General features: G+C 36.1%; 1 protein-coding gene across 4 annotated transcripts in view; it reads right to left on the reverse strand.

Annotated features, from left to right (window-relative positions):
- Positions 1 to 26,495, reverse strand: part of LOC109080347 (sphingomyelin phosphodiesterase 3-like) — a 38,894-nt gene that overhangs the window by 7,302 nt on the left and 5,097 nt on the right. Inside the window, exons 2-7 of one of the 4 annotated variants that reach the window (XM_042715194.1) lie at positions 16,325 to 16,427; positions 15,778 to 15,814; positions 13,051 to 14,761; positions 6,180 to 6,255; positions 1,753 to 1,914; positions 971 to 1,060 (exon numbers count right to left, since the gene is read on the reverse strand). In XM_042715194.1, the coding sequence (XP_042571128.1) occupies positions 971 to 1,060; positions 1,753 to 1,914; positions 6,180 to 6,255; positions 13,051 to 14,460 (1,738 nt within the window). In that variant the 5' untranslated portion in view covers positions 14,461 to 14,761; positions 15,778 to 15,814; positions 16,325 to 16,427. Of the gene's footprint in view, positions 1 to 970; positions 1,061 to 1,752; positions 1,915 to 6,179; positions 6,256 to 13,050; positions 14,762 to 15,777; positions 15,815 to 16,324; positions 16,428 to 26,495 lie in introns of those variants that run through there. The other 3 variants (XM_042715193.1, XM_042715195.1, XM_042715192.1) reach the window with 3 other exon arrangements.

Here is a 26,495-nt window from a genome sequence, read left to right on the forward strand (position 1 = left end):
AAAAAAAAAAAAAGATGGGTCATGGACTAAATAAGGTTGAGTAGCCCTGTTCTAGAGGTTAGTAACAAAATTGTTGTCATTCCTCTATACAGAGTGTCAATCATCATACCCTCACCAGGCCTTGAACCTCAGAAGAGAAAAAAAAAACAGGGTGTGCTATAAAAAAGAAGTGGAACACACACAAATGGTGCGCACTAAAATCAGAAGTGTCATTAAAGGCCTGCACTCTGTTAGATGTATTTCAGAAGTGGGGCTGGGCAGGAACTTCTCTCCTGTGGTCTCCTGCCAGCTCATCTAGTGCACCATCTGTGTGTGGCCGTGGAGAGCACAGCTGTGTGACATCTAATTTAGCTCTGACATGGAAGCAACTTTAAAATCTCAGAGAAACTGAGACACTTTAACAGAAAAAAGCCTGTTACCATATAAGAGATAATTTTTTTGTGTGTGGGTCTGGAAAAAGTTAAAATGATGTGAATACAGTTTTAAAAGAAATATTTTATTTATTATTTATATTTTAATAACATAATACATCTGTTTAATAACAAATATATATATATATATATATATATATATATATATATATATATATATATATATATATATATATATATATATATATATATATATATATATATATATATATATCAATTTTTTTATATATGTGTTATTGAATTATTATTTACAATTTTGTATTACATATACCTTCCATTAAACATTAAAACCTTGATGTTACATGCACATGAACCTTTTGTGTCTCAACTACCCATCTATAATATGGATGTTATACATTAAATATATATATATTTGCATTATTACATCTATTATCAGAACCCTGCTTTCTAGATATTTCCATTTGCATCAGTTCTTGAAAAACCCACATTGGTCAACCACAAGTACAGATCTCTATCCATTAACCCACAACACACAGCTTTCATGGCATTGTCTGTAAAACGTCTTTTACTAAACTCACCCAAAGCCCACGGTTTGTCTTCTCCAGGACCGAGACGACAGGGGTCTTTATATTGAGTGAAGAGGACATGCTGCTGTTCCAGCTTATCCTCTGAATGACAGAAACCACGTGAGAAAGAAAGAGTCTTTCAGAAATGGTTACATTGCCTCCTTCTGGTCATACAAAACAAGCTGATTATTATTATTATTATTATTATTATTATTATTATTATTATTATTATTATAGAAAGGTAGTTCTGGCTATAAAGTTTATGTAAAAAAGAATAAAAAAATTGTCATTAAAAATTTAAAAAAATGAAAAAACAAAGAAGAGAAGAATTGTTTATTGTAATAATAATAATAATACATTTGTCTGCCATGTTTTTCATATTGTGTATTTTTTATTTTTAATAATAAAGTAATGTAATAAAATATAATATATTTTTTGCCATTTTTCCCCACAAAATTATAATTTTAAAGTACTAACAATATAAACAATAGCAATAACAATAATAACAACAATATTTATAATAATATATATTTTTTTACATTAGTGTCAATGATTGTACTGCAATTTTATAAAAGAAATGGACCAACCAAGTCAAATTGGGATTGTTGCTAGTCATGTTTTAAGACAAGAGTATTTTGGGGGGAAAATATCATAGAATGGGTTTGAACATGCTAACATATGTTAAACACAGCTGTTATATATACTTATATAGCTAAAGGTATAATACATTTTGATGTTTATTTATTACTTTAGTATAAAATTTCCAGCTGTTTGTAAGGAGAAAAAGTTGGCACCTGAAGAGCAGTTGTCAAAGTTAAGGTCTCCAAGGATGACGTCGAAGGCCACCTGATCTTCCAGAACCTTCTCCTCATCCGTGGGACCCGAGGTGGCCCTCTTGAACTCTGCACCCCACTCCAGCAGCATATCCAACTGCTCACAGCGCACCGATGAATCACCTGAGAGAGGAAGACAGATTTACACAAACAATACCTAAGAACTGAAATGTAATAAAACCCTGGATTTCATTTTATGGAAGGTTTTATTCAATAAAGTGCACACGGATCGCATTGTGCAAAACAACTCATTTGATTTCGGTGTAATGTAATGAAATAGCGTCACACTGAGGTGCCTCCAGTTTATCACATTTTCACGACTCGTTCTGAGGCGGTTATGGCAGATGTAGCGATGTAATGAGGCCAGGGTGTGAAAACAGAGACAGGAAGAGCGCGAAAGAGCAGTAAAGCAAAGGAAAAGAGGAGATCATCTGTAACATCTCCCCTCTGCTTTGGTGGAGCTGGCAGGGGCAGGTGTAGAAAAGAAAGAGAGAGAGACAAGAGAAAATGAACAACGATTTAATTGTATCCCTCATACATTTAATGAAGTTAAAAGTGTGTATGTGTTGCTGGTGGTAAAAAAATCTCTTAAAGGTGTATTGTGTAATTTCTGTTTCACAAGCATTACCAAATGGAACTGCAAAACAATTACTGTTTACTTGATTAATTGTTTCTGATTGATCTTGGCATTCTGGAGTCATTTATTTTATATATTGCAAAATATAGTGCAAAAGCCTCTTATGCTCCCCAAAACTGCATTTATTTGATAAAAAATAAAAAACTACATTAAAATAAAAATACAGTAATATTGTGAGATATTTGTAATTTTTTTAATTGAATATATTTTAAGATGTCATTTATTCCTGTGATGAAAAAGCCTGATTTTCAGTATCATTACTCCAGTCTTAGTGTCACGTGATCCTTCAGAAATCATTCTAATATGCTAATTTGCTGCTCAAGAAACATTTCTTATTGTTATCAATGTTGAAAACATTTTTTTACATTCTTTAATGAATACAAAGTTCAGAAAAGTATTTATTTGAAATAGAAACCTTTTGTAAAAATGTCTAATTTACTGTAAATTTTTTTTAAATAAAATACTTATTGCTTCACAGAGGATGCATAAGTAACGTTACAATCTGCAACCACTCTACAAACAATACAGTCGAGATCCATGACAGAACACAGACTGGCTGAACCACTTTCATTTAAGCAGAATACCTCAAATGGAGATCGCTGAACTCCAGCTTACTTGTACAGTACTATATGTCTGTGTTTTCAGATCATGGCGCCTCCGCAGAGAGAGGTCATGTGAACAGTTGCCAGAATGCATAAAGCAAAAAGCCTGGCAGAGTACGTATTCGTTTAACAGAAAAGCTGTAATTGGGGGATTTGAGGTCTTGATATCTGACAAACATGAACACTCTCATAATAGTCTTGTACAGCAGTCTGAAATGATTTGGCTCCACTTTTTTCAACAAAAATAAAAAGGTTTTGGTAAAGTTTTTGTTCTTTTAACAAAATTTTAGTCTCATCTTTTTTCGCCAATGATATTGCATGTTCATTTAGTCTCAGATATCGTTTAATGACCTTATCATCATCTTGTCATCGTCTCATTTTCGTCAGGGGAAAAAAACCTAGTTTCGTCATAGTTTTCATTAATGAAATTAACACTAATTGGAAGATGTATTTTCAAACTTTGAAGTATTGCTAAGAAATTTACATGTAGAGACCATATTGCTGTACTGGGTTCCATTCAATATTGGGTTCCATTTTATTCCTTAAATTTTCTTTACAAATGTCTTAAAAAGTTTATCTTCATAAAACCGGCAGAAACCCTGCATTAGAATATATATCTATAACTGGAAAATTCCCTACCTTTTTCAGGCCTGAAAATTACAATTTTAAAATTTGAGGAAAAGGTGATACTTAAATGAAACAATTTAGAACTCTGTTAGCCATAAAAGAGCAAAAACTGAGCCAGCTTTTCCCTCTGGGTCTCATGTACAGTAGTCTCTCTGAAATCTCTACACTGCATAAGAAACCAAAATTCAATAAGTCCAATGCAAGTGAATGACCACACATACATGTGTGTCAGGAGAGTAACTTAAATCTGCCTCTGCACTGTTAAAGTCTATAACACACACACACACACACACACACACACACACACACACACACACACACACACACACACACACACACACACACACACCTACACAATGTGACAGGGGAAAACAAGTGATTGACAATATCCAGAGACAAAGCTGCCTCCTCTATTAACTGAACCACACTTGTCCCTGAAAGTCCCTGTCCAGCATAATCTCCAACATAATCAGGTTTCTCTTGCCTTCATTCCGTTTCTTGCCTTGTTCCCTCATGTTTCATTTATCCTCCTGAAATAGCCCCTGCTCTATATTTAGAACTGGTGGCAGACACACAGAGGCGTAGGTGGATCCTGGAATAGCAAGAGTGTCTTCGTAAAAGATGAGCGCTAGAGGCCACAAGCTTTAAATAGGACTGACGCCAGGATCGGCGAGAGCCCGTCGCCATGGGAACCGGGACCCTGTGGGCGAGCGGGACACGTTGATTAATCAGAGCAGAAAACAGGGGTCAACATGCAGTGATGTCACAGGCCCTGCATGTGAAGTTGTGATTCGGGTGTGCGTGCATGACACAAGATACAAGACACGAGCACAGAAGAGTCGTTTTTTACAGGTTGCACACAAACACTCGCATCCACACAACTGTTTCCCCGCTCTATGTGGAAATCTACTCAGATGTACGGGAAACGAGCAGTAGGATCGGGACAAACCTGTCAGGATCACCCAGCATCACTGCGTCAGTCAGACTACCACAACACCACTGGGGGATAAAACCTGAAAAATCTATGCAACCTTGTGGTCCTGACTAAAAAAAAAGCTTTATAATTACACTATTATTTAAAATAAAAAATGACTACAGATAAGAATTAAGGTTTGTTTCTTGAAACATATATTTATAAAATTACATATTTATAAAAAACATCATTATTATTAGTGTTGTTGTAATTATTACTTAATCCTAATATATATATATATATATATATATATATATATATATATATATATATATATATATATATATATATATATATAATTCATATTATTAATTCTACTACTATGAAAGATTTAATTACATATAAAATAAATGATTTTGATAAATGATCTCACATCTTTATTTACCTTTATTAACTTATTATATGAAACTGCAATAAATAATATTCAAAAGTTTGCTTTGTAAGTTGCTGCTGTCTGCTAAATGTCTGCTAAATGCATAATTGTAATTCATATAATAATTAATAATTATAATATTTTTTTGAGACTGAAGGGGAAATGCCTCAAAATAGAAAAGAAATAAATGCTCAATATGGCAGCTGTAGTCCTGCTTTACAATTAAAAGAGTCTAATTTTTTAGTAAAGATACCCATAAAACATCCTTAAAGGATCATGAAACACTAAACTACATTTTCTATGATTTTAACAGAGGTGTCTATGTTGAGCATCATAGAAGACAGTGTTAGCATCCATTAATTTAAATTGTAAAAGAAAACTGCAACCATTGCACCATTTTCATCTTACATGTTTAAAATCTACATCAATGTCACAAGTTGTGACTCGCAAATCACTGTTGCACTGTCATAATTATTCATGAGACTTCGTGTCTGTCCTATGAGAAGATGCTTCACTTAATTATTCACAACAGCACATGTTGATTTCCTATGACAGACGCCTCAGACTGTGAGATCGCGCACATTCAGAGACATGTTCAGAGAATGAGAGTGAGCGTTTTTGCTTTGTAAAAGTCCCTTCTGTAGACCTTGAGTCTCCAACACAAGTGTGATTCATCCACACTGTGAATGTAACTGGTCTTTACAGCTCCTTGATGTAACCGATCAAACAGCTTATATAAACACAGTAAAATATGCCCCAAAATTATTAAAAAATGCAACAGTGCAGTCTTGCAGAGTGTAAATTCAAACTGCTGTGCATTTATTTGTGCATTAATTTAGAGCTCTCACAGGATGTGTGTATTCATGTAATGTACAGTGAGCTTACAAAACCATGTATAATTTATATTCATTTTTTGTTTGTAATAGTGAATTGCAGTGTGCATTTGAGGGAATATTTGATGATTTTATCTCAGTGAGAGCAAAATAAAGCTGTCTAAATCCGAAGACACTGTTGTGCTGTCTGTCTCTCCAGTTTTGGTTACCATTGACTTCCAGTGTAATTTTTATTTTTGGGTGTTTAAGCCTTTAAGTCTCTTTGGTATCCTGGTTTCAGGTATGAATAGATGTGAGATATCCAACTGTCTGCTCTATTTGTATGTTTACGTGTGACACCTACCTTCAATAGCATGCAGATGAGTACAAGTGATATATCCAACAACCCGCTGATCCTGAGCAGAGCTTCCCACCTGCACCTGAGAGAATAGAGCAGGAGGACAAAAGAGATTGAAGAGTGAGAACTTTGCTACATCAAACGTGTTACAGAAATGCAAAATCGGTTATGAAGTGCCGTCAACACCCCTGAGCACTGTTGCACTTTTTCTCTGTCAGCTTCTTCTGTCATAACACTCTAGATTCCTTTCATCTGTCCGTGGCTTGTCTGGGGACCGTGCTAAAAGGTAATAGTCAGAGCATGCACACCTCTGGGCTCTTCAAAACACCTGCTCATATCATCATTTTATCCAGCCACACCAAATTCACCCATTTCTTAATGTTTTGCTTTTCTGGCTCATGCATTATATCGGCTCATTAGTGAGCAGATGGACTGAATATTTCAAAAAGACAAACTGAGTAGTAAGTGGAGAGCAAATTTATCATGCCTAAAATGCTGCAACGTCAGCACTTACCATTTTGAATTGTTGTTTTGTGTTTTTTTCACACACACACACACACACACACACACACACACACACACACACACACACACACACACACACACACACACACACACACACACACACACACACATCTATCTATCTATCTATCTATAGGTTTATTTTATTTTATTTTATTCAGCTCAGTTAATATATATACAGTATATTAACACAGTTCATTATATTAATATAATTCATTATTGATATAAAGTTTCTATAAAATTAATAAATAAAATGTCCCTATAAAACTATAAGTAATAACTTAAAAATCTGTTCTTTAAAGTGTTTGAAGTAAATAGATGATGATTTTGATTTATTGAACAGTGTTATTCAATTTTTTTTCATTATAATTTAATTATATATATTTATTTATTTATTATTTATATTAACTGTAGCATTTATTATATGACAGCAAAATTAAATCTAAATATTAAGGAAAAACTGGGAAAAGTGCTTGTACAATTAATCAATACAGATAAATAAAATAATTAGAGAATGTAAAAATCTGACTGAAATATATGTGTTTGCTATAGTGAGTGTGTTTTTTCATTGTCTTGTTCTGCAGGCTCTGTGTATCATGCTAGTTCCTGCACTGGCATCTCTCTGTCCTATTTTCATCCGGACGGCTCATTCAGTGTAAATCATTCAATGACTTACAGTACATTGGCTCATTCCCAGCAAGGACTCCTATTCAAAGTGCTGAGAGCTACAGTATAGCTGGACATAGTTTCTCAACCTCCTTCTAAATACTGAAGTCCTCCACAAAATTCTACATTTCAGCAGCGTGCGATAATAAATTTCATTGTTTTTCCAGAGGAGATTTGTAGATTTAATTACACTAATGAGAGTCTATCTATGTGTTCTGTACCATGAGCTCAATGCATTCGATCAAACAGGGCTAGTACTCTTTCATCACTAGCTTTTTCCTCATTCGGCTTCATTGCCTTTCTCTGTTTCATAGCTTTACAGCCTCTCTTTCTGTGTCCTTGTGTTTGAATATTTCAAACATTTATCCATGCTTGGCTAAATGTGTGTGTTTGCACTGACAGACTAGAGGGGGCAGAAACTCAGATGGCTGGAAATGTTTTATGTGTCAGCATTGATGTCAAAGGTTGAAATAAAATAAAATAAAATAAAATAAAATAAAATAAAATAAAATAAAAATATTTCTACAGTATCAGTAGCACCAAGTAACAACAATTAGATGGCATGCACACACTTCATGGCCGAAATATATAAATATATGTTCATTAGGATTTGCTGTTTATTATGTCATTAATAACAATCATACAACATTTTGACAAAAAAAAAGGAGAAGTGGATGGATGAAAAGATTACTTGTGGATTATCAGCTGTTTGAACCTTCATTCAGACGGCACCCATTCACTGCAGAGAATCCACTGGTGAGCAAGTGACGTAATGATAAATTTCTCCAAATCTGTTCCAATTAGAAAACAAGCTAATCTATCTTGGATAGCTTGAGGGTGAGTCATTTTTTTAGCAAATTTACATTTTTAAGTGAACTGTTCCTTAAGCCTCTACTATGCAACATAAAAGCAGTCTAATTTTAAATGCGGGCCTGCTTTAAATAAAATATATTTAAATTAGATTATTCATTCATTTGTATTTGGTAATTTACATAATTTAATGTGGTTTAATAATTTCTATAATAAAAATTGTTAAAATAATTTATATAAAATAATGTGTTAAATATCATATTAGTTTGCTGTGGTATTGAAATGTGTATAGAAAAATATTACATTTCACTGATATTGGAGTTGACTGCTGACTTAAGTGTGTGCAAGGGTTTTGTCTGACATTGGACAATGTTTCATCTGAGCTAAAGTGAATGTGAGGTGTGATTATGTGTGCATGCATGCAAATAAGTGTTAATGAGCAGTGTGCTTGTGAGATCTCTTATAAGGTTAAAGATTATTTGCCAAAAGGAGAAACACTCAGCTGGCTTAGTAAGTCCATCACACTCACACTTGCATTTGTGGTTTATGGGGACTCTCCATAGACCTTATGGTTTTTAAATTGTACAAACCGTATTTTCTATTGCCCTACACCTAAACCTACCCCTAACAGAAAACTACTAGCATGTTTTTCAAGCCTTTTGTTTTATGGAAGTGTCCTCATAAACCATGTTTACGTTGTGGTACCCATGTCATTATACACATTTGTGTCCTCATAAACCATATATACCAGTACACACACACACACACACAGAGAGAGAGAGGCTTGGCTGTCTAATAAACTTCATCCGGTTCTTCTGATCCACTCCTACTACTCCTACAGCTGAAGATGGCTAGTACTTTACACTAACAAAGCTTTGCAAATAGAGCTGACCACAGCAGGAGCAGCGGCTCACGGTCTTTTACAGCTGAAAGACAGCACTGATTACTGTACAGTCTCCAAGCTTTAGGGGGACATTTTGCAATCATGCAGCATTTTAAATTCGCTCCTGAAGACTATGCATAATAACAGTAAAATTTTCTTGCATTAAAAATAGTAATTTAGTTTTACATACAACCGTTTTCCTCTTCTCTGGGCTTCTTTCATGAAACACAAGCAGAACAAATTTACGAGTATGTCTCTCATAAATCCATTTGTATATAATTGTCCTATTGAATTGAATGTGGAATCTTACATAAGAATGGATTTATGCAATATTTATGCAGATTCACTTCATTCGTGTTTCTTGAATTGTCCTCTGATTTTAAACAAGCTGCTTTTGCTACTGTACCTTTAACACTTCTATATATAAACCACCTCTATGATTTATTTTGCAGCAGTTTCCATGACTAATCTGAGTGGACAAGATAGTTCTGCATTTTGAATGCTGACACATGAACTATTAGTTTTTTAAAGAGCAATGAAAGTAATAAAAGCAATGTCTGACCAAAAAGATGGGATTTTTTAGTTTTTGAAAGAAGATGCTTACCAAGGCAGCATTTATTTGAGCAAAAATACAGAAAAAAATTTAATATTGTAGAATACCATTACAATTTAAAATAACTATTTTCTTAGGACACTATGGCAATTCACAACAAACAAACTAACAAACACTCAAACATTCCTAAATACATATAGCAGGCATGGAATTTATGAACATACTTGAACAATTTACTAATGATCATGCAAACCCTAAATGAGCATCTACCCTTGACATTATATGGAGAGCTCTTGAATAATAATAAGAGGGCTGAACATACATGCTAAAAGGCCTTAATTAAAGGCCCGCTTAGTCCTACGGGAAGCGTTTTTAATTAATATTTCCACTCCACACACATCCCTCCCTCTCTCACCCTGTTCATTTTACACCTCTTCCCCCACCACAAATTATTTGATAAAGCTTTGTCTGTTTATTTATCATAAGCTGACCTTTTATTACCCATAATGGCCCAGGGGTGAAAAGCAGTATTGCAATATTACTAACCTTTGTTTTCAGTAGTGGGAGAGTAGTTCTGCTGTTTTTGCATTTCCACTGTTTTCGACTTTCCATAATTATGCATTTTGTGTAAATGTATCTGTTTAATTTAATGGTTCAATTTAATATCTTTTTTTTTTTTTTTTTTGCAAGATAAACACTGCTCTCTTTGTAAAAACAATGATCATCTGATAATTATTTAAAAAGACACCGACCCTTTAAATAGTTTCCATGTGGTAATCTACTTTATAGCTTGTAGTGAAGCTACGGCATTGTAACTGTAATGTAACTACTTTGAAATTGTAGCTTTTAAAGGCACAAGCTACTTTTGTTTAAAGCAGCATCCTTAGAAAGGTGTCCTTATTATGCTTGGTGAATAACATGAGAGGTAGTGTGAGAAAAGAACCAGACAGACGGAGAGACACTGACCTTCCACAGTCCCGTTCTATCTGAGTGTGTTAATTAAACTTTTTTTTTCTTTTTTTTTTTTGCCAGAGAACTGAAGTGTGAGCTTTCGAACTAATTATTTTAGGTTTTGCTCCAGTTGTCATTTTCACAGCAGTTCTTATCCGTAATTATCTGTGTCTTTCAACTGTATGTTTTTACACTCACAACAGTTCAAACTTATTCTAGTCCTGTAGTCTAACACTGTGTACTAGCTATGCAATGTAGAAGCTTGGGTAGCCCCGCCCATTGTGGAATCTCATTGGTTCAAAATTTTGCTCCAGATAGCTCTGTATTAAACAGCCAATACTGTGATATTGGCTGCGATTGTGCTACATCATTCAGCAGTTTCACGTTCAAGTGGTCAGACAAATAACTTTTCGCTTTAAACTCATGCCTGGTTAGAACACATTCTTATTTCTGTCCTCATTAAATTTGTTATGATAAAAAATTATTACCCTAGCTTGAAGATTTTGAAACCTTCAGGACTGGATGACAGATGTATTCTGTGGTTCAACAGATAAGCAAGAAGGAGGCCAAGACCTTGGAGGAGTATCCAAAGAGCATCAACAACTTCTGGAAGCAGTTGGTTAAACTTATACCCCAGTAAAAGATTGAACGTCAATTCAAGTAAGAATCTGTTTACATGTAAAGAACATGTAGAGGGCAAAGGCACTGACCCTCTGTTTCTCTATGCACAGTACTCAATATTTTACAGGATGCTCTCTCTCTAGCACACACACATTCAGAGTTAGTAATTAGCAGCTTTGTCTGACACACAATGGTGACTGGCCTCTTGCCCTTTTGGAGGGAAAAAAAGATCAGGTCTGGAATGCGGCCAGAATTGGATACATTGCTGAGAGAGTAATGATATTGCAACCCTAAAAGCCTGTGCTCATCCTCACTCTAAATGAGGGCTACACAAACAAAAACACAAGCTAATATCAAGCACAAATATAGACACTAGTTAACACATGCTAAGCATATCATCATGTTACTAATGTAAGCAAATAGCAACATTAGTGCAATTAACGTGTCAAGTCATTACATACAAAAAAAAACAGAGCACTAAAATGTTTTAAGTGACGTGACAAACAGCCAAGTATGGTGACCCATACTCAGAATTTTTGCCCTGCATTTAACCCATCCAAAGTGCACACACACAGCAGTGAACACACACACACACCATGAACACACACCCGGAGCAGTGGGCAGCCATTTATGCTGCGGCGCCCGGGGAGCAGTTGGGGGTTCGGTGCCTTGCTCAAGTGCACCTCTGTCGTGCTATTGCCGGCCCCAGACTTAAACCCACAACTTTAGGGTTAGGAGTCAAACTCTCTAACCTCTAGGCCACGACTTCCCCACAACAGTTTTAACAACAGTGCAAAGCACAACAACTTTCTTTTTTGCTCATATGCTGCCCATATGCTAGCATAAACAAAAGGACTTATTGTAATTTAAACTGAAAATGCATGGCGCTACTAGCTTTCAACTGGTCAATTCATTGCACCATTCATGAAGAATTCAGAACAATCTGTTGTTCACATTTGGCTAAACACAACGTCTGTTATTTTCAATACTCAAAAATTAGGTAAAGGTACAAATGAAACCTGTCACATATGCTAAATATGTTCCTTACCTAAGTACTGTATGTACCAGAGCACATAAAGATCTACGGGAACACTTTCATCATTGTAATTAAATACCACCTTAGTTCATAATCCATCAGCTGCTAGCGCATTCACCTCTTATTACATAAAGCTTATGTAGAACGCTAGCAACAGAAGCTGCAGGACTAATGAGCCTGTCTTTATAATATCCAGACTAAAATGAGCATACAATATTAATTCAGAGTGAAACTATTTTTTTGATATTAATATCTACTCAGCATAAGTGCACAGCCCCATTAAGACCATACATAATGCAACAGGACTGTATGTCCAGCCATGCTTCAACAAAAAGCGGAAGCCTGTGTTTCTGAAGGCATGACAGATGAGTGTTTCAAAAAGGCCCTGTAGGCTACAAAGGGCTCGTTGTAAATTATTCAGGGTGTTTGTGTACACTCAAACCAGAAGTCCAACTTTAACTCCAGACACGTGCAATGGAAAATTTAAGAACTGGAACATGCCTGGAACATGTGTCTTTCAATGTCAGTGACATGCATCAAATGTTGTACAGCAGGTATGAACAATGATAATCAGAATTTATTGGTTAAATATAATTAATAACTCTTAAAGATCCCTTTAAATTGGAGGTCTGGGGGTTCAGTTAATCAAGCTGAAAGCTGCACTGGTTCACATGCAATTTACATCAAGGGTGTAGCATAAACTAGCAGAAGGTAAACAGAAAGAATCCAATATCTTCGATATAACAAATTTAAGGATTTCAATCAAGAAAAATGGCTTAAAATTTGACGCTCTAAGTCTAAATAAAGCCATAAGTAAGGAGTATAACAAGCTCACCTTGGCAAAAAGAACTCCTTTAGCAGCCAGAGCATCCTCGCTGCGCCCATTAGGGAAGCACTCATAATGGGCATCCAGAATAGGGTAACGACTGGCCAACAGAAGCCCGCTGTTCAAGAACTTGAACTGGGAGCAACAGCCTTTCCAGCCATAGCGTCCCACGTCGCTCAGCACAAAGGGAAAATAGCGGTGCAGCTGCCTCCTGAGCCTGTCTGCAGCTCGCCTTTCGAAGACTTCCTGCAGACAAAGAAAGTCCAGGTTGGCTGGAAAGAAAGCAGAGATCTCATGGTCAAAGCCGTCGTCTCCATGACGGCGTTTGCGCCCAATCGGCCTTTTAAAGACTGAGGTGCGGTATTGTGAAAGGGTGTTGTTGGGGGAGATGCCTCCATCAGCTGCGTGGAAGCGAATTAGGGATTCCCGGGAGGCCGTACGGCTTTCTAGGTTACCCATATCCCCATCCCCAGTCTGATGGTTTCCTTTTTCAGCCTCAGTCGGCTCAGAATCAGGAGAGGTTATGCTAATTTGCACTCCAGCCGGATGGAGAGGACAGTCTTCTGAGTTCTGGATGATGTTGCTATGTACTGGACACTCAACAGAGGAGTGTGGGTCTGCAAACTGGTGGACGGCACAGTCAGGAGCATGCTCTTCTCCATTGGGGTGGAGAGGACACTCTGAGGAATTCTGGGCCCCAGTGCTGTGGACGGGGCAATCCGAGCCTGTACCTCCTGAGGGGTGAACAGGACATTCAGTTAAGGCCTCAGTCTCAGTTTCAGTGGTGACCACAGGCTCGGGACGATGGTCCAAAGATGAGGTGCGGCGGAAGCCCTGGGTGGCCAAACTGCAGAAGGATGCCGCACTAATTGATGTATTAGTTGGCGAGTCAATGTATATCTTGATCTGGGGTCTGCTGGCACCATTACGGATTCGCTTGCCCACTTCACGAGCTCGGCGTTGAGTGTCCGCAAGGTTGTTGAAGCGTGCGAGTGAGTCTGGCAGCAGGCAAACATTAGCACTGCCAAAACAAAAGCTGCGACCTTGTGGACGCCACTCAGCAAGTGCTGCCCTGGTTCCAGCCGATGTTCCTTGCTCAGCGCCATGCTTGTCTGCTTTCTGATGAGAGTAGATGTAGGGGTTCCTGACGGTCTGCAGTGGGGCCCAAAACAGGAAGCCAATAAAAGCAAAGGGTAAGGATGCCAGTAACAGCACCAAGTAGAGCGGTGTAGAGATCAGGACCCCGAGTGCCAAAAAAGAACAGGGATCTTGGGAGCGTCTACGCTTTTCTAGTGATGTTGCTACACAGGAGGCCAACAACCGGTCCAACAGCCAGTAGCAAGGGAAAACAAAGGCCCAAGACAGACGGCTCAGAAAGCTGAGGAAGGCACTAGGGTAGGGAAAGGTGTGCAAAACCATTTCTGGCTCACCTTGTAGACCAACTCCCAGCCAAAAAAAAAAAACAGTACAAAAAAGAACTACAAAGTTAACCCTCCCCCCTGTGGCAGAAAGAGTCACACTACATGGTTCTTGGGTCCTTCGCTATGTCCGACTGAATTTGGGATATACAGGGTTCTGTGCCCAGCCTCTTCCCTCCTTGGTGGAGTTCTGTAGTGCTAGAGTCTCCTGAAGAATCTGATCATGGTGACGACAAAAAAATCTCCTCCTGGGATCCAGAATATTTCAGGCATGGAAAGGGGAGGCCTCGTCAGTGCAGAGCCTGCAGACAAGCAAAGGGAGGGGGAAACAGAATACACAGGCAATCAGATGAAAGTAGAGGATAATGTGCAATCAACAAATTGGATTCCAGTAAAATTTCAAATGTTTGAAAATCATGATGAAGAATAAATAATAATAGCTTTTCACAGAACGCAGAGTGTCAGGTCACCAAATGTAGCCTGCTTGTAAGAATGTAGTTTTTGCTACTAAAAGACACATTTGTGTCACAGATGTATGTTTTTTGAATTGGTTTGGTAAAATATGTCATTTAAAATAGCGTATTGTTTGTAAATAAAATAAAAACTTGTATGAAATACAAGTGACCTTATAAATGCTTGTTATTCAAATCTGTGCAACCACAGTGGGATTTTTTAGAAGGAGGTTCTACCAGATGTGGCTTATTATCCCAAATGACCTTCTGACTTTAACAAAGGAGAAATTAGGATAATTATCATTTAAAAAGCTACCACTGCACAGGTGTGTCAGGCTATAAAATATGACAGAGTGGTGGTGATTTTGTAGTTGTTCCTCATGAAATAGACAGAAACAGGCCTATACAAACAAATGGAGCAAATGATGAGGAAGATTAGACTACAACCTCACATGAAGACAATTACATGGATTAGTTGAAAAGATGATACAGAAAAATTTTCTCTGTCTTTGTCAAAAGGAAGTACCAATTAAATGTGCCTTGTTCTTAAACAAAGAACTCAGATAGGTGTTATGGTTCTTTTGTTTTAGACCCTTTATTCAGTGTGATTTAAAATAGCAATATTTTAAATAGCAAAATTCTAAAAATATAATTAATATAAATATAATTAAATATAGACTGAAATGGAGCTTAACATAAGAAAAAACATTTAAAATTGTTTTAAAACAAACCTGACAATTAAAAACAAGACTTTTTTCCATAATTTTCGAGATTCTCATTATAATAATAAATCTAAAGAGCTATAAAACTTTGTTTTAAAAGCAACCATTGACTTAGCTGTCCTTTTATGTTGAGATGCTGGATACCTTTTTTTTGGCAGATGCTCCTGTTCGAAACCCTGACCTAAATCATCAAAAGATTTACCACAGATCAATGAGGACAGGTCAGTCTTTGACACAACCAGGAAATGTATTTGTTACTGTTGTGGTTTTCTAACTGGGTTGACAGTTGACACTAATATCAAGAGACTAATTAACAAAAAAACGGAAAGACAATTTCACAAGTCGTGACTTAACATCATATTCAAATTGTCACTATCTAGTTAATCCCCAGTAGATAAAATCAAGTCCCATCACATATATTTCTCATTGAATATGCTGTTTCACTCAGAAATACACCACATTACAGTATTATAATAGGTTGTGAATACTGAATACCATTTAATGTAGATCAGCAAAGACACCTCTTGCACATTTACACATACGAATGACCTTTCTCAGACAAAGTCCTCTAAAAATTCTACTAAAGCGCAGATATAAGTCTGTATTTTACCCCATAAGAGTACAGCAGTTTCCCTAGATATGCATAACACAAAGCTTGACGTACAAATAATCCCTTTGCATCCACACTCACCTCATCTGCACACACACTCAATCTGTGGAATAATAATTTCCAGGGTTTTATCCATCACCACCACCTAATCTGCGCTGGACTGCTGTGTCGACTGCATAGTAGCCTAGACGTGAAGAAAAAAATCATTGGTTTTTTTTTCTGATTTTGACAGCATGCTGTGAGCACAGGGTTATGCTCGGGAGAATTTGAGCCGTCCAACTCATAGAGTGAAAGACGGCCGTCAGTGCACGAGAACAGGAAGAGGAAGAGTGTAGCAAATGAATGTGTGGTAGTTTGCAGCTGTGCATGCTGTATACATGCGCATTACCACACACACACACACACACGTGGGAGGGGGGTTAAGCGACCGTGTCTTTAGGTTGAGCTTGCCTACTGTTGAGCAGCTTTCAGGTCACACACAAGCAAACACACATACACAAAGCTTGCAAAAGGAATCTGGTGCAACAACAATATCCTTCACTCTTCAAAGATTCCCAGAGACTGTCCTGCTGTTTTGCCCCTGAACTGAGCTGCCATATGGTTGTGTAAAACACACATATACCTAACCACAAATTCACACTTAACTCTTTACTGAAACTGAGAGTTAAACAGATGTAAATCAGTCCCCAGTTAGATAATCTGGGCCAGCCCAGAGGAACATTTTATTGCCTAAAGATTGCAATTTAATAGCTTTGGAGATATATAAGTTCACTTTTATTTCATTTATTTCTTTTTGTTTCACTTCTTGCTTCCCATATATGGGCTGTCCTGTTAATATTCAAAATGTCTGATAGATAGAAAATGCCTAAACAAAAAAATCTGACACATCTAATTCACTTAATTCAGTTATGTCAGATGCAATATAATATGCATATTTGTATGCCATTCCATAAAAAATACTTGGAGCAACTTTCAATTAACATGCACAGCATAGCTCAGATAATTTTGGAATTTGGTAGAATTTGGTAAGAAATATAAATTCATGTTAGTTTTATTTTACCTTATTTACATATTATAGTATTTATTCACATTTTGAATAAAAAAACATCTATTAAAATTTCTTAAGTGCTTTATCAATTTTATCAGTTTCTTTTTATATTGCTATTTAGCTTGAATTCTTATTTTATTATTTACATACTGTTCTAGTATTTGTTAATGTTTTGATTTACATTTTAAAATACTTCAATTTGGCTTTATTTGTTTTTGTTTTAGTACTTTAACTTATTTTTAAGTTAGTTGCAGTATTTTTGTTTTAGTTTTTCATCTAATATTTTTATTTCATTTTATTTCAATTGTACCTATCAGCTAATCAGGCAGAAATCATTGCCTTTTCCTCATTATTGGCTAGGCGCCTGATTCTTCTCAGCTGTAAAAAGGCAAGGCCACCATCTCACAAACACTGGGTAGTAGAGGTCATGTCTTATCTTAAACTTGAGCACCTTAAGTATAATATCCGAGGCTCCTCTGGAAAGTTTTACAGGGTCTGGCAGCCTTTATTTTCTTACGCTGAATCCTTATGGGACACTATTTCACAACTGATCATATTAAAAAATTTGTAAAGGGGTGTGTTCGTGTTTGTTGTTATGTATTTTGGTGTGAAATATGTGATTTAAGAAGACTGTTGTATATGTTTGTGTGGCTGGGATAATAATGAAAATCAATAAAAATATTTGAATAATAATTATTTTATTTTAATTCAATTTATTTTAATTCCTAAAAATGATTTTAAAGGTTTTAGTTAACAACAAAACAACCACAACATTACCGAGATCTCATTTTTCCTTCCTATAGCAGATATCATCTGTTTTCTCTGGTTGAAACAGTTCTCATTGTGTTCAGGAGACTTCTACCTGTGGTTTTCAACAACCGTGCCCCTGCTCTGTGTGTTTACTTTAAGTGTATGCACTTAAATGTTATGTGTACCTTCAATAAGTTTCCTATGTGAGTCAATATTGCTCCAGTACAGACCAGAAGCCTGATAACCAAGGCAATAAACTAAATGAATGCAGGCACCAACAGGAAGTCTGTTAGCTATTGCTATAGATCTGTTTAAACACGAATCCTTCACTTTAAAATCAATACTGATCACAACTTTCCCCATGAGGAAAGAGAGAGACACTGACAAAAGTCACGTCAATGACTGTGACTGTTTACCAGCCAATTTAAACCTATAAACACAGAATTTGTTTTGTAGAAGCTAATAATGGTTTTTGATTAAGTATTTGATCGAAGTGACTTACAAAAGTTGTCAAGAACATGTCTGGGTCAAATATTTACCAAAAAAAAGAATATATATACATATATATATATATATATATGAATATATATATAAAACTAAAATTAGAGATTAGTTTAGCGATATGTAAATTACCTCCAATTAAGACAATAAAAGTGATAAGGTTACACTGTCTCTTCAAGAGAATGTTTTGTTTAAAGAGAATAATTAAGAGAATGTTTCTCTTTAAGAGATGTATTTCATTAAGAATGCATATGAATACTGCTGTACATATGTGCATGTTTTAGTGTTGGCCTTCCAGTGAACTCACTAATTAATTTGTTTGTGTGTGGACAGTCTTGGTGTTTGTGTGTGTGTGTGTGTGTGTGTGTGTGATAAGGCTGATAAGTGTACTTGAGGTGCTGGTTTTGTATCATGTAGCTTCAGAGATCAATGCAAACTCATCAGCAGCTGTGCTACTTTTCTATTGGTTCATTATTAATGAACCACAGGAAGAGAGAGATAGCCATAAAGGAAGAAAGAAACAGCTTCAACTTTAAAGGCCTGAAACATGATTTGTACAGATATTTTACTTTTTCTTTCAAAGAATCAACAAGGATAGCTCAATAAAACATACTGTGACATATGCACAAGCTTAGAGGTGCTTTTTAATTCACTTTTATGACAGGTTCATATATCTCATCTTTTAATTTCCTTTGCTTATTCTTTACTAGTGTGTGTGTGTGTGTGTGTGTGTGTGTGTGTGTGTGTGTGTGTGTGTGTGTGTGTGTGTGTGTGCGTGTGTGCACCAGAGCAAGCGAGTGACACAGCGCTGAGCACACTCAAGGGAGTTTGTTGCCATGGCGACACTGCACTCACTCATGAACAGTATTGGAGTTGTCTATCAGTCTGGTCAATGCCCCTTTTGTAAGACACAAACACACACACACACACACACACACACACACACACAAAGACATTTTTTAACTCTTTCCCCGCCATTGACGAGTTATCTCGTCATTTTGAAGACAACGCTTCCCCGCAAGAGACAAGTTTTTACGACTTTACATGTTTTCATTGTTATACACTTGGGGGCGCTATTACACATCTTTTAAACAAGTACAAAACCTCCCGAACAAAAAACACACGTGAACAGGATGGAAAAACTAGCGATATCTTATGTAAAGAGATGCATATGATAAATAATGCGATCAGAATACAAAAGAATGCAAAAAAATAATACAAACCTACTTCCATGGTACAAGTCCAAAAACATTGTAGTATTGCCATGGTATACAGGCATAAAATAAACAGTAGACCTTTACAAGCAGAAGTTGCCATATAAAACAAATTTTGTGCTGTAAAAATAAGCCTTGTTAATTATCAAATATAAAGCTGCCAAATTAAAGTTACCCATTCATATAAAGAGTTCACTAATTTGTGAATCAAATTAAACATTGATTTGTCGGAAAATTGTCATTCTCCACATAGTTTAAATTATCTGAAAACCATTTAAAATATGTTCTGTTCATGTTTAAATAAATTACTATTAATATTCATGTACAAGTGAAATAAACACAGAATTTATCACATACAATACAGACAATGGGATTTATATATTTAACAAGGTTTTTCACAGTATAAAACGCGCATGAACATCTCATAAAAAACATAAAGTTCTATGTTAATTGTAAATAAATAAATACAGACTCACGTTAGTAATAGTAATATTTGGTCACATAATATTTGGGCAACAACTATTGTTAAAACATCTGAACGTTTTGACCAGGCAAGAGTCTTCAAATCCCATGTATTCAAGGTGTTAATGGAACTGGGTACAGCTCTATGGCACTCATTTAGCCATACACATTACACAATTTTAATGAGAAGAGGAAATTCCAGTCAAAGCATTGCCTCTCTTGAGTATTCTCTGACTGCTACCAAATATAGGCTATTGCAGTAGTAAAATGGTTGTGATATAATTTAATCCATCAACAGATCAAATGGCATTTCCTCTGCATGGTAGATAAAGCTCATTTCAGATGCTAATCAATGTGCCACCTTTGTGGAGGGATTATGACCATCAGATCCTCAATAATCTGCCATTGATCAATGCAGGTGTGATCCTTATCAATCTGGCAACCATGGGCTCTTTCAAAAACAAACCTCCTACTGTTTTATGGTTTAATTGTGATAATAAATTTAAGCTAGTAAAGAAAAAATTGAGAGGTGCTTGACTGTGCAAAAGTCACCATCGTAGGTGCTGTGCGTGTTTTTTTTTTTTAACATGTTGCTATGGATATTCTTTATTTTTACAATAAAAACTGAATAAATGTAATTATTTATATATTATTAAAGTTATATTTGTAACATTGATATATATATATATATATATATATATATATATATATATATATATATATATATATACATACATTTATATATTAATACATTTACATTTTTTAATACATTTATGAAAATAAAATAAAATAATGAAACCTTAATATGTTAACATTATGTTATGTTACATTATGAGGCAAGGCAGGGTCTGTCCCTCCTTTGAAGAGTTTTACCTTAAACTAGTCCTGAATTTAAAGCTGTTTTTACTTCCGTTAGAGGAATGATCATCATGATTATCTGTTTTCCAAAGAGCAGCAGTAACTCAAGTCTGATTGGGCCACCATTTTCATTGAGCAGGGAGCGACCATTACTCACCCAGACTCCCTGACACCTGGTTACACAAGGTGATGAGTGCTTTTACTGTGTGGGTGTTTTTGAGATTGAGTGGCATCCAGGGGCAAGACAGACAGTGAGTGTTTGAGTGAAGAAGTGCGTGGGATGGCAGAGGAGAGCCAAGGTGCTATTAGATATGGCTGAGCTAGTTTTTCTCACTGTTCATTTCTTGTGATTTGGGTATGAACATACTGTACAGTGGGGTCCAACACTGTGAGAGCACAATGAAAATTAATTTATACAAATATATAATTTTTGTTAATATTAACAAAAAAGAGTTTATGATCTAAAATGAACAAGAAATATTTAAGACCTTACACTATTTCTAGGTCACAAATCAAAATGTAAGCAGATTTGTGACTTTGACTATGTTAAGTCCTTTGTACAAAAGGTCAGAACAACAGAGCAGATGCTCTAAAACATTTTTTGAGTCATGCTGGATAACATGGATCACCAGGTTTCGAAATACTAATTAAAATTAATTTGCAAATCAATTAAAATTACTAAATATTTTAATATAAATATTTTAAATAAAAAATAGATTTAAACTTAACTAAAAGCCAAATATTTTATAAATGCAACTTTCACTTAAATTGTTGATTAAAAAATATATTTATAAAAAAATTAAAAAAAATGCAACAAGTATTTTCTCATGCAGGCCCCGTTGTACTTATGTGTTTGTATTTAAAGGAATAAAGCTGATATGCACAGATCCTTCAGTTTGAGGAATGATGGCAGAGGATTATGATGATGATTCAGTATTACCCATCATGCTCTTGGGCAGTGGCCCATATGGGCCCCCCCATCTCTACTGGGTGTTTGCTCTAAATATACTCTCAAATCTAGATCATGCTGGATCAATACTCTGCTACACACACAAGCACACACTTTACACTACTATACGTATCATACTGTGTCTACTAGAGGAATAATTCCTCCATGACATTTTCTCTGTGGTCATTTAACCTGGATCTCCTCCTCCCCCCGCTCACATCTCTCAACATCTCGATTGCTTTTTCCATCTGTATGCGTGACCCTAAGTGACCCAACACAAACACAAATTGCTTTCAGACTTCTGTGGCTGAACACAAAGACAACTTGCAAATCAATAAACCCTGACCTGCCTTCGAAAGCACACATGTGAGAGCAAATGAAAATAAAATACGTTTGCATGCACACACACATAAATACAACAAAAACACAACACAAGTTCAAATCCATATACTCTCTCAAGGAAAAAGGCTATAGATTTATGATGTGGATTGATTTGCTCTATATCACTCAGGTTGACTTTTTTTTTTTTTCCAGTTTTTCCAGTAGATTTAATATGGTCAAAGGTATTTTGAAGACAGATTGAATACAGTGTACAGTCAACACAGTGTCATCCAAACATGAACAGGAAGGGAAAACAAGCCACAATCAAACATCTCATCCAAATGTTGCTCAGCTCTGATGCAAATGAGTCATTTGCTTACTTTATTCTTCCAGGATTTTTCCCACAAAATGCAGAGCACAGACATGGCATTCTGACTGATACCAGTAGTCAATTATTTGTATGACTAATAACCATGACAAAATTATAAATATGTATTGTTTGGTCTGTAAAAAAACAGTTATATCTCAAATCTAAAATTTCATATGCTTAAAGTAGATAATACTACAAAACAAACAACAAAGACTGAAAAAGTGCAGCATTTTTGTAACCTGGAAAAAACACTTTAAAAAAGGGGAAAACATATACCCTGATATTATCTGCTTCTGAAACCTGGCAACTACAAAAAGAAAGAAACAAAATATATAATACTGACCAATAGCAGGATGTCCATGGTACATGCTTAAACAAAACAAAACAAAAAACAAAACATTCCATAACATAATATAACATAACATAACATAACATAACATAACATAACATAACATAACATAACATAAAACAAAACAAAACAAAACAAAACAAAAAACAAAACAAAACAAAAAACAAAACAAAACAAATATAAATGCCAAAAATAATATCTAAAAAACAGAAATAATGTCGCTATATCTGTTTATAACAGCAAATAAGACATACAGAAATATTGGGATTTTGAATTTAAAATTTTACATCCTTTCTCAAGAACTAGCTATAATGATGAGGCTGTTGGTAAATTTTGGAACAGGCACCAGGCTATAAATAGGCTAAGACAATAATATCAAAATAGCATGACTCTAATCTGTCTGGTTAAAAATACTGGCCTATAATTTAGGGCCTATAACCAGATTTCTCATGATGGAATACAGGATGGGTGGTCAAGGGGTGGGCAATATGACCACGATATGAGAAATTTGATTTCATGATATCTAGTATATGATATTCATATAGTTATTTTTGTTATATAATCAGTAGCAAAGAAGCAAATTACAAACCATTAGACAAAATAAAATCATTTTTCAGTAGGTTTATTTAAAATGTATACATTTATGTATCATCTTTTGTTGTTTGATTAATATTAATGCCAGACAGGTATAGCCTATTTAATGAAAATGCTGTCCCTTTAAAACCAAATGCATGGATGCAATATACTGACACAACTCTATGTGTAGCCTATTTGACAATTCAGGTGCAAGGAGAACTATCAGAGAACCAGGATCGCGCGCTTATGGATGTGTGTCATTCAGCATGATTCCACCTTCAACTGCAAGTTAATTGATAACGAATTGTGACTGGATAGTAATTTTGTAATACGATGAGCTTGATTACCTTTGATTAGGTTGTTCTCGCTTGACAGAGCACTAGGCCTACTACTACTCGCTCTGATCACCCAGTCCAGTGTTGCCAAGTCTGCTGTTTTCCTGTGGAATTGGGCTACTTTAACATGTTTTTCATGTCCGTGGGTTGAAGCGACCCCAATAACGTGATATTTAGCCCTTGGAATGCAAATTGTACCAGGGGAACCCCGCCAAAAAAAGTGAATTTTACCCACCGAACGCAATTTTTAGTGGGGGACCCCCCTCGAAACGCGATTGGGCCACTGATCTATAATAGATAATATATAGATCAGTGGATTGAGCTAGTTTTGGGCTATCTTTGAGTGGCAATTGGGCGGGGTTTTTTCAGAAAACCTGGCAACCCTGACCCAGTCGCAGATACTTTTTGAAATATGAGACAGAACACGATTTTTTCAAAATAAGTCGGGACACTAAAAATAAAGCTGAAATACAGGACGTCTGGTCACCGTACTATAACTACTTTGCGGTTCCTCAGTATCTCAGTGAGTTCATCATGCGGTTTCAGACAGTCAGAGTTGATGTGTCTCGTTGAGAGCACCTGATCCTTCATGTCTTATTACATCACAGCTACAGCAGATGAAAAGAAGAAGACAGGCGCAGCCCAGAGTGCCAGCAGAGGACGGGAGGGGTGGAAAGGGGGCGGCTCTGTCAGAGCGAACTCAAGCATACAAGAACAGAGTTGCCAGGGAAACCGCCCTAAAACCCAAACGGCAAAGGAAACAGAGGTGAGCGGTAGGTCATATGACCATGTGGCAGGAAAAGAGAGAGAGAGGTGGCCCAGCAGGGCAGAGATGATACACATGTTCTTTTGGTTTTCCTGCTGGTCAGAACAAGTTATGTGACAGCATATCAGCACCTACGACACCCTCTCCTGCTGCCTGGCACTGCAGCAGCCCACATTAACATCCGTATGTCTCTGATGTGTAGAACTGCTACTGATTTATAATAGCAGGAGACCATCAAGTTTAATTACACACACACATATACACTTGCCTTTAACTTGCCTTTACCATACATACAGTGGCCTAAAAAGTATTTATAACCCAACCTTAGTATAAAAACACATAAATCATCACATTAGATTATAAAATGTCACAACAAATGGCAGAAAAAAACATTTATTTCATAAATAGATTTTGCCCTTTTTTAATTTACTTCAATGAAAGGTTACATTTTTTCTGATATTTTTAAATGAAAGATCAAAAAAAAAAAAAAAAAAACATTTTATAATGAAACTCAAGAATAATGAATTATCATGTAAAATAATAATATTAACATTAATAATAATAATTTCTTACATTGTCAGAGTGGCCCAAGACATATCCAATATCTAAATTAATACAAAATTATAATTTATCTCAATGTTAAGCGATGATAATATCTCATTAAATTATTATTAAATAGCGCTAAAAACTAAATAAGCACAAAAGTTACAGTACACATCAGACACTTGCGAATATACAGTTTTTTCCTGCATACTCAATGTGCTCCAAAATGGAAATGTAACAGCATCAGCCACTAGGGGCGTCACACCCACAAAAACTGGACCCCCAGAAAGTCATTTGATAATTTGCACACTAGCACACATTTCCAACCCCGACCTGCACACATTCACATCTCTTCACCAGAAAAGCCTCTCATCTGTTTTGAGGTCAGTTCATATCCTGCAGGTAATGACAGACCTCATCCCTGAACCGAGCGGCCCCTGACAGAAAGAGCAGGGTGCATTAGGGTGGTTCTGAACCGAAGTGCCCTCTGTAATCTACCAGCAGCCATGGCCTTGAGTGCATACACCCACAACCAGGCTGGGCTGAGAGTCTTAACTGGAGGTTCTCCCATAACCACAGCCCTAAAATAGGGACGGAGACAGAGTTAGATAGAACAAACACTGAGCACGAATCCTAATCACATACTCCAGCTACCAATCATGTCAAACAAATGTTACCTCTATCTATCTATACAAGTGTTTCCCACAATTATTATGATTATCATTGTCACACAGCTAAAGCCATCCTATATCAAAATAACATATCACTTCACCAAATGCGTGTCAATCCACTAATGGATGGATGACTAGGTAGTGTTAAAACCAGAGATGAGCACAGAGCCGATGTTCTATAAATGACCTACAAGGACACACACACACAATCGTATCGCGCTGCTCTGACAGATTAACTGAACAAAAACCAAATCCTTCTCTTTCGTTGCATTCATATTTCCCTGTGTACCAGTGCAGGACAACTAATCTCTTCATGTTAATGCAGACTGTTCACAGAGCACTGCCAACTTCAGCCAACACACATATACCCACAGGAGAGAGGTCTGGCTCAGAAATGGTAAGGTAAATATCGCTCTTTGGGGAGATTTAAAGGGATAGTCCACCTAAAAATTAAAGGCTGCCGTTATTTACTCTCCCAGATGTCATTCCATTTTTTGCAAAACACAGAGATTTTTGCAGAACACAAAGGGAGTATTTTT

This window comes from Cyprinus carpio, chromosome A25 (assembly GCF_018340385.1).
Source record: "Cyprinus carpio isolate SPL01 chromosome A25, ASM1834038v1, whole genome shotgun sequence".
Classification (NCBI taxonomy): domain Eukaryota; kingdom Metazoa; phylum Chordata; class Actinopteri; order Cypriniformes; family Cyprinidae; genus Cyprinus; species Cyprinus carpio.